The 17,715-nt window shown below is 35.3% G+C and overlaps 1 protein-coding gene across 3 annotated transcripts in view; it reads right to left on the bottom strand.

The window, feature by feature from the left end:
* gnal (guanine nucleotide binding protein (G protein), alpha activating activity polypeptide, olfactory type) overlaps positions 1-17,715 on the bottom strand; it is a 139,809-nt gene that overhangs the window by 11,136 nt on the left and 110,958 nt on the right. For 2 of the 3 annotated variants that reach the window (XM_016504839.1, XM_016504840.1), the window contains exons 6-10: positions 13,910-13,964; positions 13,758-13,831; positions 9,891-9,949; positions 9,129-9,249; positions 3,529-3,659 (exon numbers count right to left, since the gene is read on the bottom strand). In XM_016504839.1, the coding sequence (XP_016360325.1) occupies positions 3,529-3,659; positions 9,129-9,249; positions 9,891-9,949; positions 13,758-13,831; positions 13,910-13,964 (440 nt within the window). The remainder of the gene's footprint in view (positions 1-3,528; positions 3,660-9,128; positions 9,250-9,890; positions 9,950-13,757; positions 13,832-13,909; positions 13,965-17,715) is intronic. The other variant, XM_016504841.1, reaches the window with a different exon arrangement.

The raw sequence follows: 17,715 nt of genomic DNA, 5'->3' as shown, positions 1-17,715 counted from the left end.
ATTTCATTACACCAAATACACCAAATAATGTTCTTTTTAGCAACATCATATGACCCCTTTAAGCATGAGCAGTCAACAAGGGCTTGGCAGATGGGGGGTGGGCCAAAGTTTTTTTTAGGGGTGGCCACTTTGGAGGCGCCACTGGGTAGAGCGTTGGTCAACAATGTCAATGACATGGGTTCAAATCCCAAACAAATTTGCTTGTTTTTATTTATTTATTTATTGAATCAATGCAGATATTTGTGTGTGTTTTGCAGTTCTAAAACACACTGATTTAAGTTACATCTTTTTTTTTTTGTTTTTTTTTTTGATAGAGCATGTTCATTTTTAGAGTAAGCAACACATATTATCCAACAGTGTGATTTTACATTTGTATAATTCCAGCCGGAGGGGGTTGGGGATTGGGACAGTTCAATAAGCTTCATTGCGGGGGGTGAAAATACAAAGATGTGAATCACCGCTCAAATGTCATGATGTGTCCAAATGTATTTTTATTAGGTTCTAAATATTGTAATCTATTTAAAAGGTTTAAAATGAAAGTGTTTAATCGATTAAAGTGTTCAGTTTGTTTTATAGGGTTTTAGAATGTTTGAGCTGTGTGTTATGATTATCAACAATCTTGTATTGTCTAATCATGAACTATTGGAACTATTGAGGTAAAGCATCCCTGCCAACTCTACAGAAACATATGTGAGTGGAGCAAGATTTACATAGCTGTTTTACAATCAATCTCTGTTTTTTTTGTAAAGTGAAAGGCAGTCGGTTCCTTTTAGGGAACAAAAGCTAAATAATTTGTTACTGCTGGTTATGCTATTTTCATTTTGCGCTGTTTTAATTGTGTGTGTTAACACTGCAATTCTTTCGGCAATACGAATTTTCGATGTTCAACTGAATCAGCTTTAGTCTAAGCATTCTTCCAAAACTTTTAGCATTTTTATAAAAAAACAATAGGCTACTATTTAGATATTATTTTTATTTTGATTTTAGTCGTTTTAGTTTTAGTTTGAATAAAGTTTTAACAAATAAAGTTTAATAAAGTTTTAATAAAAATAAATGGTTTGCCCCAGGATGTCCGGGGGAGTGAGGTTTGCCTACTATGGGTATATAATAGGGCTGGGTAAAAAATATAGATATCGCGATATGAATCGATTCTCATTTTTACGGAACGATATCGATTCTTAAAATTCTGTCCAATGTATTGCAGTATTACAATAAATGCCGTTTTGGCGCTGTTTAATGTGGAGTGACAGATCGCTGTAGCGCCTCGATCAACAGTTCAACAGCGAGGAGCACATTAACTAATCATCTTCTGCACATTAATACCAGTTTCAGTACAAAATAAACATGACTAAACATCCAAAGAAATATATGCACCATATAACATATTCATTATAAATGTTACTGTTCCTTCAATAAATCCATCATTTTATGACAGCCACCATTATGTTTATATTTAAAAAAACAACAACAAATTGAAGTAGAAATATGATGTAATTGTAACTTTATTATTTTAAAAACTTCATTAAGTGAAATTTTAACATCAGTTAATTTTAACCTTCAATACTATAATAATGTAGTACCAACTGACTCTCATGTATATTTTACAGCATTAGTTGAGAGATTTTTTTTCCTTGAGAAAATTTGGCATGTACTGTACCCGATATACAGTGGGTACGGAAAGTATTCAGACCCCCTTCAATTTTTCACTCTTTGTTATATTGCAGCCATTTGCTAAAATCATTTAAGTTAATTTTTTTTCCTCATTAATGTACACACAGCACCCCATATTGACAGAAAAACACAGAATTGTTGACATATTTGCAGATTTATTAAAAAAGAAAAACTGAAATATCACATGGTCCTAAGTATTATAAGTATATAAAAAAAATTAACTTAAATGATTTTCGCAAATGGCTGCAATATAACAAAGAGTGAAAAATTGAAGGGGGTCTGAATACTTTCCGTACCCACTGTATATATATCCAAAATAATCGACATTGAATCGAATCGAATCGAATTGGTAATCGAATCGAATTGCAAGCTTGTGAATGTGAATCGAATCAAATCGTGAAATTTGTGTCAAAACCCAGCCCTAGTATATAAGGTGTGTGGTGTCCTGGCCATTCAGCAGGTAGTTCAAGGTTGTGTAACCATAGAGTGATCTAGAATGAGTCACTTTTAAAGCTCTTCATAATTTAGTTCCTCTTTCTCTTTCTCTTTCAGACCTTCTTCAAACATACATTCCATTGCACTTTTTAAGGTCATCCTTAGTAGATTTACTGACTTTTCCAAAATGTAAATTAAGTACTATGGGTGCTGGGGATTTTAGTTGTTCAGTGCCAAAACCTTGGAATTCATTTCCATTACATATATGCCAGTTGGATTCTATATTCCAGTTCAAAACTCAGTGGGTGCTAGAGCCGTACCCTATGCCCATGAGCAAGGCACTGAACTCCCAATTGCTCCCCGGGTGCCAAATGGCTGCCCACTGCGCCGGGTGTGTGTTTGTGTTCACTACTCACTGCTTTGTATGTGCACTTGGATGGGATAAATGCAGAGAACAAATTCTGAGTATGGGTTATCATAATGCACGCCACTTTTTTTTTTTTAAATGAAAGGGAAAACTCATTTTACCTATTTATGGAAATGTTTATGCAAATGTATGTTTTGGTTTTTATCCATCCTATTTATTGCATTTACATTTTTTTTTAAACTCCTGTTCTTAATCATCATTTTATGCAATTACTGATGTAACTCTGGCCTCAAATGTTTTATGAGGAGGGTTTTGCTACAGCTGTAGTGTCATTTTTATTGATAACTTTTTTTTTACTCTTTTTATTTACACATTTGCACACCTGCTTTTAAATAAACATTATATTGGATACCAACTTTGTTTCTGTTTACATCTCCGTTGTGATTTTCCATGTGACAACACAGGTGTATTTCAAAGCCTGATTATTTTACCAAATGAGTTAAGCACAAACTGCAACTCAATGACTCTTATTTGCTAACAAAAGTTCAGACTTCATGGATTCAGTTTAGAGTTCAGAAATATCATGGATAGGTCTGACCATGAACATTAATGCCATCTATCAGGATGTGCTAACAACTACTAAGGCTAAACTTAGGGTTTAATTTAAGATTAGAGGTTAGTTCCAGTGTTGTGTAGACAACCAGCACTGTGATTGACATAACCAATGAAATCTTTAGAACTGGCTGTGGGGAGGGTTTTGCACTTAGCTGGCTAGGGGGAAAAAATCTCACCACTCATAAGGACTGAAACAAATGTTGAAATAAAAAGTTGCATTTTAAATCATCCTTATCTGTCAGTTTGACTGAATAAGCTGTATTTTTTCCTTTTATGCTCTATTTCTATCTGTCAGGAAAATGACAAAAGTCTTGACATTTTAATGTGTTGATATCACAAGAAAATGTCTGATTTAGTGAACATATATCATAAATAATTCACTGGAATGCACTAAGAATCTCTTGTTTATAAGTATATTATGATCATATACAGGTCATTACCTTCAGGAGGAAGAGTGTAGCGAGCATACTCTGGGAAATAATCTTCAAGTTTGGATTTTCCTGCCAGGATCTTTTCTGCCAGCATGTCCTGTTTGTTCAGAAATAAGATCACTGAGATGGTCCTTAAAAACCTGTTTGAAAACACAAAGTGAGACATGTCTTTTTATTTCTATATCTGCTGATATTTTTATTTAGAGATGTTCAGCTGCAGCTTTGAGCCATTCTTGAGATGGCACTTTAATATTTAAAGGTGCCACCTGTCTCTTCTATTTGACTTAAAAATAAAATGTATGTAATATTTAGGCATGGGTGCAATGACTAAAAATATCACATATATGAAATTGTGTATCATGATAAGTGTATATGACCATATAGGCATAGGCGGAGTTTGGACCAGATCCAATCGATTTTGCCAGAGCTATAAATAAAACAAATATTTTCACATTTTATTTGTATTATCTTATTATTTTAATGAGTAAGATAAGACTAAATTATGTAAGGGATAATGCACGGCTAGCTGTGCATTAAACGATTTTAATGCACCATGTGGAGGCCAAGAACCACCCGACGTGAAGCGGTTGCATCTGCGAAGTGCATTCAAATTGTTTAATGGACAGCTAGCCGTGCATTATCCCGCTTATACCATGGTCATTTGCCAGCATTGACAATTTAAAGGCTGTTTATGATGTTTGCAGTGCAATATTTAACCGGAAGAGTAAAAATTATGGTTATTTTCGTCAGTTACTTCTCGTTAGATCAAACATTTTGCCCACTTCAAATCAGATAGAGATGAAATAGTGTGGTAAGACCACATTTATTTGAATGAATTATAGCATTTATTTGAATGAATTATCGATCGATCGAGAGCGAGAGAGAGATGACAGTTGTGTGTGTCTGTGCGTCTCTCTCTACAAACAATGAAGCGGTTTAGTTACTTCAAAAACAGTGATTTTACCCCCTCCTGGCTGAGAAATATAATGTAGCGTTCTAGTATCTAGGGTATTTTATTAATGAAAGTAGCAGGGCAGAGCTGACAATAAGTTTTTGTGTGTGCGCAGCGTGATCTGCGATCTCCGACCTCTCTCCCTTCTCACTGTGTTTATGTGCGAGTGGTGTGTGTGTGTGTGTGCATCAATTAAAGCAGCACATTAATATAGAACGGTGATTAAACTGACTTGGAACTACCTGTGCACTAAACAGTTTAAATGCATACCTGCCAGCCAATCAGAATCGAGTATTCAGACAGACCATGGTATCATTTAAAATTAATGTTTTTATACTCTTGCTACTCACGAATCTCAAAGTATTGCGTGAGTGGACTCTCTTCTCGTTCTGTTCCCGCTTTAGTCTGCAGAGCTATGCTAAATAAACAAAACGGATATTTGTCGTTTTTTTAAATAAACCCACAACTAAAAGAGTGAAGGTCTCTAACTCTGACACTTCCCATATTTATTCTACTGCCGCTAATACTGACACAGCAAAAGAGGCGGATTCTTCTAGGTATAAGAAGATCTAAGTTTTTATTCCAGTCTTTGTATAGCCTACCAGTCATTGTTAATTTTAAATGTATTTTAAATGAAGAAGAAATTATATAGGCTATAAATAATTGAAATGTAGAAAATATGGTATATGGGCCATTCTACAGAATTGGTCCAAAGTCTAGAGTTAAAATCGTCTTGAAAAAAATGTGTATTTTTCCCAAAAATGTGTATGTATGCAAATTGTATAATATCCAAGGTAGACATTTCTAGTAATCGCACAGTTAATTCTCATATTGTATTTTCAGAAAGTTTTGGAATATTTGTCCTCTCCCCTACCGAAACACGGTAATAATAATTTAATTAGAAAGGTTATATTGACCTATTAAGATTTTGCTTGCATCTACATTGTAAATATATTTTGTTATTTTATAATTTTTTTCAGAGGTAAATCAATAACAGTTACATTTTTAACAATATTTCAAGTGTAATTTAGGAGATTTGTTGTATTTTGAATCCAATTTTTCTTTGTAAAAGGCAAAAAGTTGATCATACGGATTTCAAAGTTAAGGATTCATTAGTTTGAATATATATTGAACCAAAAACTATCATAGCATCTTAGTTAATAATTCAGTATACTTTATTTTTGACAAAACATCCCATGTTTCAGTAGTGACTGCACATTTTCGGTAGTGACAGTAATGCTTTGGTAGCGACCACATCATTAACTTGAATTTTAACTTGCATACTAAAACACTACTAAAACATACTAAAATACAAAACATTTGCATAACTGTACTATAAAAAAAGATTTCCCCCAAATATGAGGATTATGTGTTCCCTTTTGTCACTACCGAAACAATGATGATATGTTTCAGTTTCGGTAGTGACAATTTTATGGGATGACACCCAAAAAACCCCCCAAAGATGTCACTACCGAAACTCCACCAAATGTTTCGGTAGTGACAGTTTCGGTTGTGACAATTTTAGATACTCAAAGATGCTAATCAGCACATGGTTGGCTAGCAGAGTTTTGAACAGTTGTACACACATAAAAATTATAACTCCCAAAAAAGTGTGCTTAATTGCAGAAACACATAGATTTTTCAGACTTTTGAGCACATTAACCTCAAAACTTCACTTCTTAAAAGAATCAAAGATATTTTAAAAAACAACGGGAAAAAATACAAAAATTATTCCGATATAATTTTCATAAATTGAAATTTAGGGGTTAGGGTTTGGGACAGCCACCTCCCAACTGAAAGTACCCAATAAATGATGATTTTATATATATATATATATATATATTAAGCTTACTAATACTTTAAATATTATTGTGGGTTTCAATAGAGAATAGAAGGATGCTTAATACATTGAATACTTAAATGCTTTTTAAATGTGTTTTTTGGCTGTAGGACAGCAGTTTGCACCAATTCTGTAGAATGGCCCATATGTAAATAAATAATTTAAAGGTGCCCCCCCCAGGCAAAAATGTGAAACTCCGCCTATGCATATAGGTATTTTTGCTATATTTTTTTCTATATGTGATACTTATAAATTTATTTTGGAAATACGAGGACTGTCCATTTAACATGTTAATTTGGTGCAGTTTAATAATGGAAAAAATAACTTGTTAAAACTCTTTAAGCATTTAACGTACCCGGCCCAGACCTGTACACCAACTTATATTGCATGCAGTTGCTTAGTGATGAACACAATACATGACGATGACTGCGTGATGCAGCCTATTAGAACGCAGTTACATGCCCCTTGAGTTCAAGATATGAGGGCAAATAATGCCTCTGTATGGGGTTTTTTGTCCTACGCATACATCTTATGTATAATATCTGCATGATTGCAAATGTGCTATTCATTTTACACAATAGTTCAATAAACAAGAAGTTCATATGGGGTATATGTCAAACGTCACCTAACCAAACCGAAAAACAGGTATCACCACTTGTTGGAGAAAGTGTTTACAGCGGTATAAACTGATGGTGATATCTATGGACTTTTAAAGTAACCTAGCTAGTTGTTTTTATTGTTAGTGTTTTATTCAATTTTAATATTAGAGTGTTAATTAGAAGAAAAATAAGATATCAAGATATCTATCTGCATATGTACAATGGCGTTTTAGTGCCACGTTAAAAAATAAAAAAAACTCTAAGATTACGAGATTAAAGTCGTAATATTTTGATAATTATGTAAAAATTACAAGAATAAAATCGTAGCAATACGAGAATAAAGTTGAAATATTTTGAGAATAAATGTAGTATCATTTAATGAAAGAATGTCTCATTAACGAAAAGATGATTGATTCACATGCCGCTTAAACTGCGATCGGTCACGCCACATTAAAGAGCGTGAAAAATACATTATTGTAAGACATATTGTTTGTATTTCGCTATTTAACTGACAGTTTAAATTTGAAACAATTTGAAAGCTGAGAATTTGTTTTATATTAAAAGTTCCAAAAGCACAAAGCTTATTGCTATTATTGGGTGGCTGGCGTAATACAAATGAATGCATTTGAAGACGTGAAATATTATTTCCAAGCATACTGTCCCTGTGACACATGGTATGATTTCAGCTAATAATCCCACATATAATTAAATCAGTTGCCAGACCACCGGAATTTCTCCCGGTGCTCCCGATCTTGGCAATTTGCATGCGTAATATAGGCTATAGGTCTCAAAATATTATAGCTTTAATCTCGTAATTGCTATGACTCAATTCTCGTACTCTCAAATTATTTCGACTTTATTCTCGTAATTTCATCTTTATTCTTAAAATATTTTCACTATTCTCGTAATTTTGACTTTATTCTCAGAATATTTCAACTTTATTCTCAAAATATTTCGACTTTATTCACGTAATTTTGACTTTTTCTCAAAATATTATGAGTTTAATCTCGTAATCTTAAATTTTTTATTTTTTAACGTGGCTCTAAAACACTGTTGTACATATGGGATGGACATCAGTTATAATTATCTTTGGTATGCCCTTTGAAGGCTTCTTGAGTAAAACAGATCCTTATTTAATAAAGCATATACAGAAGACCTGAACCGGAAGAGACACGACCTGTTTTACAGAATGAGGAATTTTGTTGCGCATAACCCCCGTTGTATTACATTTTAGATATAATAATAACAGTATTGTCTCTTTTTGCTCAATTTTGCCAACAAAAATAGTTCCAAACAAATCCACAGTAGAACTGCACAGCAACAAACAGCGGTGTTTCAAGAATGAATCCATGATTTTGAATGAACAGTGAGCCAATGATTCAGTGACCCACTCATTAAGACAGTCACTTGCTTTGTTTCTGAATGAATCAGCAGTTTTAATGAATCAGCTGAACAAATGACTGAATGATTTACTTAAGACTATTATATTATTAAGACTGGCTGACACCTACTGGTGTTTTTAACTTCATATTTATAATATCATGTTATCATTATTTAAAAAAAAAAAAAAAAAAAATTCACAATTTTTATATTCAATTTTTGAAACCCATTAATTTATAGCATTATATTCATAGCATTATGTATGCAATTCGGATTGAAGTGTGAATGCATTCATCTTAATGCTGAACAGTTTGTGCACACAAACCTAAATGCTACTTCAGATGCAGCTTCTGAAAACAATGTTATGGCCACATTGTAGCCTTTAAAGTTTATGTGTAATAAATTATATGTTCAATAAAAACATTTTTTTTTTCTAAAGCTACATTTTTGTAATGTCTATACACTGCTTTTCTCATTTAACACAATAATGATTTTAAATGATCTTCTGGGGGTAATTTCTCAGCCCAAATTATTGTGTGATTAATTTGCGATGAATTAAGATTAATCGTAATCGTAATTAATTCGATTAAAAATGTTACTCCCTCGACAGCCCTAATATACATATGCAAAAAAGTGCTCTAAAATCATAGTAATAGTAAGTAATTTTGCCATAAAAATCATTGAAAACATCCAACACATTGCCCAGCCCTATCACCAAACTCTAATAACAATAATTGTCCGTTATACTGTTACAAACGCATAGAAGTATTTTAGGGTAACTTTTGTAGCACTTGGGATGGGAACTGAGAAATCCCAAGAAACAGCATAACTGTGTAACCTGTTAGTCCAGATGCTGCGGAACAGATCAAGAGACTCGCGCAGCCGGTTAGTGCTGTTGTCTTCCCTTATGACCATGTTATAACTGCTACTGGCTGCCACAAAGATGATGGCGGTCACATCTGTGATTATAAACAGGAAGAGATATATTATCACCAAACACACACTTTTAGTGTGGGTGATAGTTCACCCAAAAAATTTAATTGTCATCATTTGCTCACCCTCATGTCATTCCAAACATTTATTTATTTTATTTACATTTGAAGAATGAATGACATACATACACACAAGGTTAGCACGGAAACACACTAGAACCTCACTGGTTTTTGTGCTTCACACATGCAAAACATGTGCACTCAAGGCAAAACAACGGTGGGGACACTGGGCAAGTAATGTAATTGGTGTATGGCCGAACACTGTGTAATATCGATAACACTGACTACCACAGCAAGACTAGCATGCACAAGTTTCAGCATTTATCATATGTAATCTGTTCATAATATAAAGAAACGTAATTTCTTCACAAGACTAAAGATTAAACTGCTCGATTCATATGGATTTGTGTTATGAAGGTTTAAGTTGTGTGTGTTTTGTGTGTGTGTGTGTGTGTGTTTTGAGGGTGAGTAAATGATGACACAATGTTCATTTTGGGTGAACTAACCCTTTAACTTAAATACCATTAGTTACTTTCAGATATATCAACAACAAAACAGTTTTTGTGAATTTGTTTACTGAAAAAAAAAATGCAAATCTGCAAGCTCACCGTTAAAGCACTGAATCCATTTCCTTCTTTCATCTCTCTGACCACCCACATCAAACATACTGACACACAGGGAGAAAGAAATAAGAAATGTTTCTGTATAACAACTTAACAAATAAGTATTTATATAAATGTAGTAATTGAATCCAGATATGAATCATTAGATCAATTATAGATATATAGTGGGGACCAAATGTCTGAGAATACTAGTGTAAATGCTTTTATCCTTTTTTTTTAATTTTTTCTTGCCACCGTCACCTTTGTCTTGCTTAGTTGGGGACACCTAATTTTTGGCAATACTGTCAACTTGATTCCACAGACACTATTTGAAGAGAACTGAATTGAGCTGGACGATGACATCACCGAATCAATGATGAACTGACTTTAATGGAAAAATTTACTGTTTACTATTGTCTTCTTTTTAGAGCTGCTCTACAGCAGAACTGAATTTTGTTCACTCACCCCACCTACTATCCCTGCCGGTACCGAGACTCGAACCCACGACCTTTGGGTAACAAGTCCGACTCTCTAACCATTGCCCCACCATGAATCGCCATTAACAAAATATTCACGCTGAAAATCTTTACTTGTATATACACTATAATTTGTTAAGAATTAAATGACAAAATCATCAACCCATTAAGGCCTGGATTCAAAAACACACAGAAAATCAAAGTTCAAAAATAAAGAAATAACAAAACAAAAATAAAATAAATAAATTACAGGATGATCTAACTTGCATGAATTTCATCACAGCAACTCATAATGTAAATCAGTAGATTGTATGGCCCCCACATGCTACTTGCCGGCTTCGGATGCTCCAATAATGTCCCAGAGGTTCTCAATTGGATTCAGGTTTGAGGGAATGTGAGGGCCAGTCAATGGCATCAATACCTTCGTTATCCACTGCCTACAAACTCCGGCCACATGAGGGCAGGCACTGTCATGCACCAGGAGAAACCCAGAGCCCACTGCACCAGCGTAAGGTCTGATAATGTCTTTCAGGACTTCATCCTGTTACCTAACAGCAGTAATGGTACTTTTGGCTAGCACAAGGAGGTCTGTGTGACCCTACAAGGGTATTTTTCCCCAGATCATCAGTGACCTACCGCCAAACCGGTCACGCTGGATGATGTTGCAGGCAGCATTACATTCTCCATGGCATCTCCAGAAACTTTCACTTCTGTCACATGTGCTCAATGTGAACCTGCTCTCATCCATGAAGAGAACTGGGCACCAGAGGTGGGCTTGCCAATTCTGACATTCTCTGGTAAATGCCAATCCAGTGGCATGGTGCTGGGCTGTGAGCACAGGTCCCACTAGAGGATGTCGGGCTCTCATGCCACCCTTATTGAGTCTGTTTCTGATAGTTTCTTCAGAAACATGCACACCAGTAGCCTGCTGGAGGTCATTTTGTAGGGCTCTGGCATTGCTCCTCCTGTTGCTCAAGATACTGGTCCTGTTTGCTGGGTTGTTACCCTTCAACGGCTTTGCCCAACTCCCCTTGTGTAACGGCCCATCTCCTGGTATCTCCTCCATGCTCTTGAAACTGTGCTTTGAGACACACCAAACCTCCTTGCGACGGCACATTTGGATGCGCCATCCTGGAGGAGCTGGTCTACCTGTGTAAACTGATTTGGTTGCAGGTACTGCCTCATTCTACAAGGAGTGACAAGGATCATAACAAAACACAAAACTAGAGACAAATAAGTCAAAAAGGATAAAGAGAGAGCAACTGTCTGTGGCAACCACCTGCAAAACCACTCCCTTTTTGGGGATTGTCTTGCTGTTGCTTCTCCAATGCTGTTGTCACTTTCATTTGCACCAAAGCAGGTTAAACAGATTCACAATCACTTATGCTTCATAACCTGACAGACTGATATCACTGAAGTTTAACTGACTTAGTGTTATACTGTGATGACTAAGTGTTCCTTTAATTTTTTTGAGCAATGTATATGAAGCAATGTTTTATTTAGTTTTGTTTATTTTATTATTATTTATGTAAAACAACCATTTACAAAGTACCGACTTACTGCTTTCAAAGAATCCCTTGTGTATTTGTGCTCTGACAAATTTGTCAGAGGTTTCCATTTACAACAAGCTTCTGATGAGTTAAAAGGATGCCTTTTTGCCTTCAGATAAAACAACACTACCTGTGGAGAAGTGGGGTAACATTAACATACAGTAACCCCCACTCAGGAACTTTTAGTAGTTGTTAGTTACTCTTATCTATCCTTTTGTTAATAAAACTACTTTTATTATAATTGTGTCTTCTTTGTGTTGATAAAACAGTAAGAGGCTCTACAAGTTAACAATATCTCTAAAATCCTTCAGATTGGTCAAACTACAACTTCCTCCAATTTATGTACTGTAATTCTTATTTATTCAACAATCTTTCATGACTGTTCTTTACTGTCAAGGTGAAATTCTTGGCTGGTGCCCTGTAAAATAGTGTGACCAAAACTAAATATTAATATTAATATTTAAGCCCAAAGCCATAACACTTGTGGTGCTACTTAGATCTAAAATCTCGACATTTAGTGGTGCCCCGTGTGAGGCTATTTTACACTGAAATCACTACAACATTGTAGCCAATCTTAGAGATATAGCAGCTTTTTTTTATTTTAATGGGACTTTCGCAAGAGTGCAGAACCCACTGATTCAACAGAATATTTTAAATAAAACAAAATAAAATGGCACAGATCAAATAAAGCTGCTTGGAAATGGTCTTTTAACCTTTACCATTTTTCACATGCTTTCTGATTTCCTCAAACAACTCTCTCCTTTGCTTTCTCTGGTCCATGTGTACAGCGTGGTGCACACAATGATAGCAATCAGGATAGTGCCTACATTTCTCCTTTTAAATATGCCGAATGACAGATTAAAACATTGAAGTCATGTGTGATACTAATTAAGTAAAGCAGTTTGTTAAAACATTCCTATAATCCAATCTTTTCTAGGGGAACCAAAAAAAAAAAAAAAATCTGTTCTATTTTCTAGGGGAACCAAAAAAAAAAAAAAAAATCTGTTCTGACCATTTTTTAATATATCTGTAGTATAAGCAATAATTTATCTATTTTCATGCTTTCTTTGCATTTCTCTATGACATACCAAAGGAATGCAGATATATGTGAGACAATTGCTTTTCATTTCATTAGTTTCCAGGAGGAATGAAGCATTTTGAATGAACTGTAAGGGTACCAACAAATGTGTCCATATCAATTCTGAAGCCTAACTGAGCAATGCACTACATCTTTCAAAAAAATCGCTGTGTTATAGAATGTATTTTTCTAAGAGGTCATTACTAAGATATTAAACGTGGATTGTGTTATATTAATTGCAATTGTTTTTTTGTCTTTAAAAAGAAGAGATGTTTGCTACAACTGACAAAACTGATACAACTGATCAAAATACAACACAATAAGCACAGATGCAAGCAGAATTTGAACAAAGTCGTTCATTAAATACACAATTTATCATTACAATTTATACTACTCGCATAACAATGTCATTGCATTGTTGAACTATGGGTATGATATGGTTTTCATAATATGGGTTTGAAAATGTCTGTATTTGATATGTGCCCCTTTTGCTTTAATGACTGCAGAATTCAAGCAGTCATGAACAAAACCTGATGATCCACGTTTTTTAGCATGGTTTAAGGAAAATATACCGTTTTGCACTGTAAGAAGTTTACATGGTTAATGCCAAACAATTGCTTAGGAATATTCATTTTATGTCCTGGCTTTAATTTTTTTAATGTAAAACTTTATTGCTGGGATTAAAATAAAATAAAATTCATTTGGAGCCTACAGTAGATTAAAATGCTTTACTTCTACGTAAATATATTATATAAAAAAGCTGACTTACTGAAAGTTGACTTTGTCTACTTGAAATCGAGTTTCAAAAATCCCTGAAGTCAAAACACGGCACCTCAGCAAATCCTGGAAGAAATGGACAAACTCTCAATTTAATGATGCTGATCATTAATAATAATAAATCTAGTGTGACAGCGCCCTCACCTGGTCTGTTGGTGTATAGTCACCCTGTCGTACAGACTCAATTCTGTCCAGGAAGCTGAAAAAAAGTTCAAAGACAAATTAAAATACACTATGATTATAATAATACTGTAATATAATAAGATTAACTAAATAAACTGTATGATAAATGTTTATCACATCTGATATTCAAAGCAAATTTAGTGTGATTTGTGTTTCTCATGAAATTAATTTTATGTAATTTTTTATTGGTTTTACATTATGCATTGCTCTGATTGACTTGAACAGACTTGTGTGTGTGGGAAGCGGGTTAAATATGTATTTGATTAAGTGTAAATGTGTGTGGATGAGACAGACATACACCAGACAATTAAAGTGACAATCTAAAACCTTCTGCACTGTTTACCAACTATGGTTTGTGTCAGTGTTGGCCTCCAGGTGGAGCTCTAGAACAGATCACTTTAGCCCTGTTTCCTTGCCTCCAAACTTGGACTAGACAACATTTTACATATATTTTGCAACTGTAAAGGTTATGCGGTGAGTACTGCAAGCTTATTAGATACTGCATACCTCTACATATGACACATTTTTTTTTTTTTTAAATGTTTGTCATGCTGTTTGGGGTCAATGAAGCCTTTTGGTCTGATGTTTTATACAGTCATTTTGGGCTGAACGATACATTTGTAAAGCATATTGTCAGTGTCATCACGAGTGTAGAGTAAGGAGAGATGACTGTTCACTATATAGTTGACCTATAGTTGACCTGGTTGACTATAGCAGCACAGTGAAGTTAGGATGACCTTTAATAAAAGGGTGCCCCCTTCATGCTGAAGGGGAAGTATCAATCAATATTTCCACCTTTTGAATGGCCGCTACAAATGGAGAGGCCTACATGCAAAATGATGCGCAAAATACACACAGATAAAAACAATGTTATATACCACAGGTTATATTAGGAACATTTAAAATTGTGGTTTCCAAGCCTGGAAAAGTCAACTAGACAAAAGATTTAATGGACATACATTCACTAGCCACTTTATTACTTACACCTTGCTAGTGTCGGGCTGTTTTTGTTTTTATTACAAAAACACATCGATACGCTTCAGGAGGCCTTTATTAACCCCTCAGAGCAGTGCAGCCACTTTTTATGATGGATGGAGGCACTTTATTGGACTTCTTTTGGACTATTGAACAATAACACCCATTCACTGCCATTATAAAGCTTGGAAGAGCCAGGACATTTTTTTATATAATTCCGATTGGATTCGTCTGAAAGAAGAAAGTCATATACACCTAGGATGGCTTGAGGGTGAGTAAATCATGAAGTAATTTTCATCTTTGGGTGAACTATAACATTAACACGATAGTATCATACAGTTGCTCCCAAAGGTGCTCTACTGAATTGAGATCTGGTGACTAGAAATGCGCAGATCAGCTCAAACGTCACCCAAATCCACTGCTTCTAATAATTTATCCACCATCAACCCACCCCCAGCTATATTTTTCTCTGATTTAGATATCCGCCCCTACCCGCACCCGATTGTCACATTACAATTATTCTAATTCTTAGTTTTGCATGATGATATGATGAATGGATGGTTCATTTTTAACAGAAGATTCAGTGACTTTAGAGCTGGTCTGCACATCACTGCACATGTCTGCGCTGCATTACGTCTCCGACACAGCCACCGGAGCTGATTGCGGCCACTCTAGTCAATGCTTGTATTTATACCAGCCAAGGCATCCCAGAAGTGGCTCTCAGTGCTGCTTCACTAAAGATAGGTGCAGTAGGGCTGCATTGAGATTGGGATCCCGCGGGTCCCATGGGACCCAACGCAAATCTCGTGGGAGTGGGCGGTTTTACTTTTACTGCGGGTGGGAATGTGTGGTCAAAAAAATGTAGCGCGGGTCCCGCCATCCCGCATTCTTGGCACATACCAAGAATGATGGAGTTACATAGGCTAAACAGGTGTTTACACAGTGTTTGGTCGTACACTGATTACATTACTTTCCCAACGCGGCCCCTACTGTCGTTTTGCTTTTTTGAAAAGAAATCATTTAGTTCAGCTGGAAAACGTACACTACAATAAACTGAAAGTGTCTGCTCTGCTCAATACAGCCAGGGTTGCCAGGTCTGCATCTCAAAACTAGCCCATGACAGTCAAAAACATCCCAAAATAACGCAATGGCCAAATCCCAAATATCAAAATATAATAATAATAAGAATTATTATAATAATAATGATAATAATAATAATAATTAATAATAATAATAAAATATCAAAATATGTAATTTCCATACCTAAAATACATATTTTACGGTCACTGTTATATACATTGATCATAAACAGAGTTCAAAGGCTTCCTACCAGTGGCCCTTTCACAAAACTTAACATTTAGCTAAGATTTATCATACGTAGAATGTAAAATGTTTCAATATAAGCATTTATAGTCAACTGTAATTTATGCAATATTTCAAACCTTTAACCAAAAGGTTTTTTTTCAAGGGGGGAAATCAACCCACCTAAACAGTTTAAAAGTAGCCAAATTCTTTGAAAAAAAAAAACCATGGACTTGACAACCCTGCATCCAATACGAAATTGAAAGTGAACAGCGAGCGCTTATCGAAAAACAATTTCAATTATATACAATATTAGAATAAACGGACCTTTGCAAAAATAAAAAAATACACAGACTTTCACGTGCTTTCAGGGCCCCACCGCGAACCACTAGTCCTAGGTCCTAGACCTAGGGTTTGTTACGTCGCAATATTGGAAATATTTATTTTTTAAACCATGAAGGCTGATATTAAGCAATGTGCAAATTTGTTATGCCGGTGAACGTTTTAACCTTAGTCAATTATACAATGTGAAAGTAAAAAAAAAAAAAAAGTACAAGCTTTCGGCATCTGACACTGCATTAACGGCGCTGACACTCCTCTTCCTTTCTGCTGTTTTGCGATTGTAGCTCCGTGTAGCTTTGTTTTTCTGTTGGAATCTCTATCTTACTATCACTTTCTGTTCTTTAAACTGCTAAACTATAACTTAATTATCACCATACTTCTGACATTACCTAGCATACTAATTTGATATCGTTCGCTTTTTAAACCGTGAGTGCAGCGCGTTAGCATTCCGTTAGCCTGTTATTCGCGCCTACTGTTTCTTTTTCTCTCTCTCTCTCGTTACGTTTCTTTTCTCTCTCGCTACATTTTCATGAGTTCATCAAACAACTGTGGTAAGTCGGAATCATTCAACAATCACGGTGAGTAATGGCTTCTCCTTTTATTGTCACTTGCACTGCTTGCCACATGCATAGTGTAGCTTTCTCTGTCAGCCATGAGGGATTCACATGTGATAAATGCAAGGAAATAGTTAGGCAGACAGAGATGGTTTCAGAACTAGAGACACGCATCCAAACTTTAATGAGGATAGTAAGAATGTGAGGGTCTTAGATACGGCTTTGGATGCGACTAGCTTAGCGAGTCCCGTACATTGTTCGGTTCTGTTCAGTTGCTTTGACACAATCTGTATTGTTAAAAGCGCTATATAAATAAAGGTGACTTGACTTGACTTGACTGTGAGGTGGCATAGTCACGGGACAAAACACTGCTCTTCCATTCCGATCAAAACATTAAACAGGTTCTCCCCACTCAGTGATGCACCTACTGAGAAACCTGTTGAAAGAGCCCTAGTTATTGGTGATTCTATTGTATGGAATGTGAAAATAGAGACACCAGCCACCATAGTCCAATGTTTACTGGGAGCCAGAGCGCCTGACATCTTGGCAAATTTAAAAGTGCTGGCTAATGCTAAACGTAAATTCAGTAAGATT

Source organism: Sinocyclocheilus anshuiensis, unplaced genomic scaffold (genome assembly GCF_001515605.1).
Source record: "Sinocyclocheilus anshuiensis isolate Anshui unplaced genomic scaffold, SAMN03320099.WGS_v1.1 scaffold855, whole genome shotgun sequence".
NCBI classification, from domain to species: Eukaryota; Metazoa; Chordata; class Actinopteri; order Cypriniformes; family Cyprinidae; genus Sinocyclocheilus; species Sinocyclocheilus anshuiensis.
Note: the sequence above shows the minus strand (reverse complement) of the source record. Positions and strands in the feature narration are given on the sequence as shown.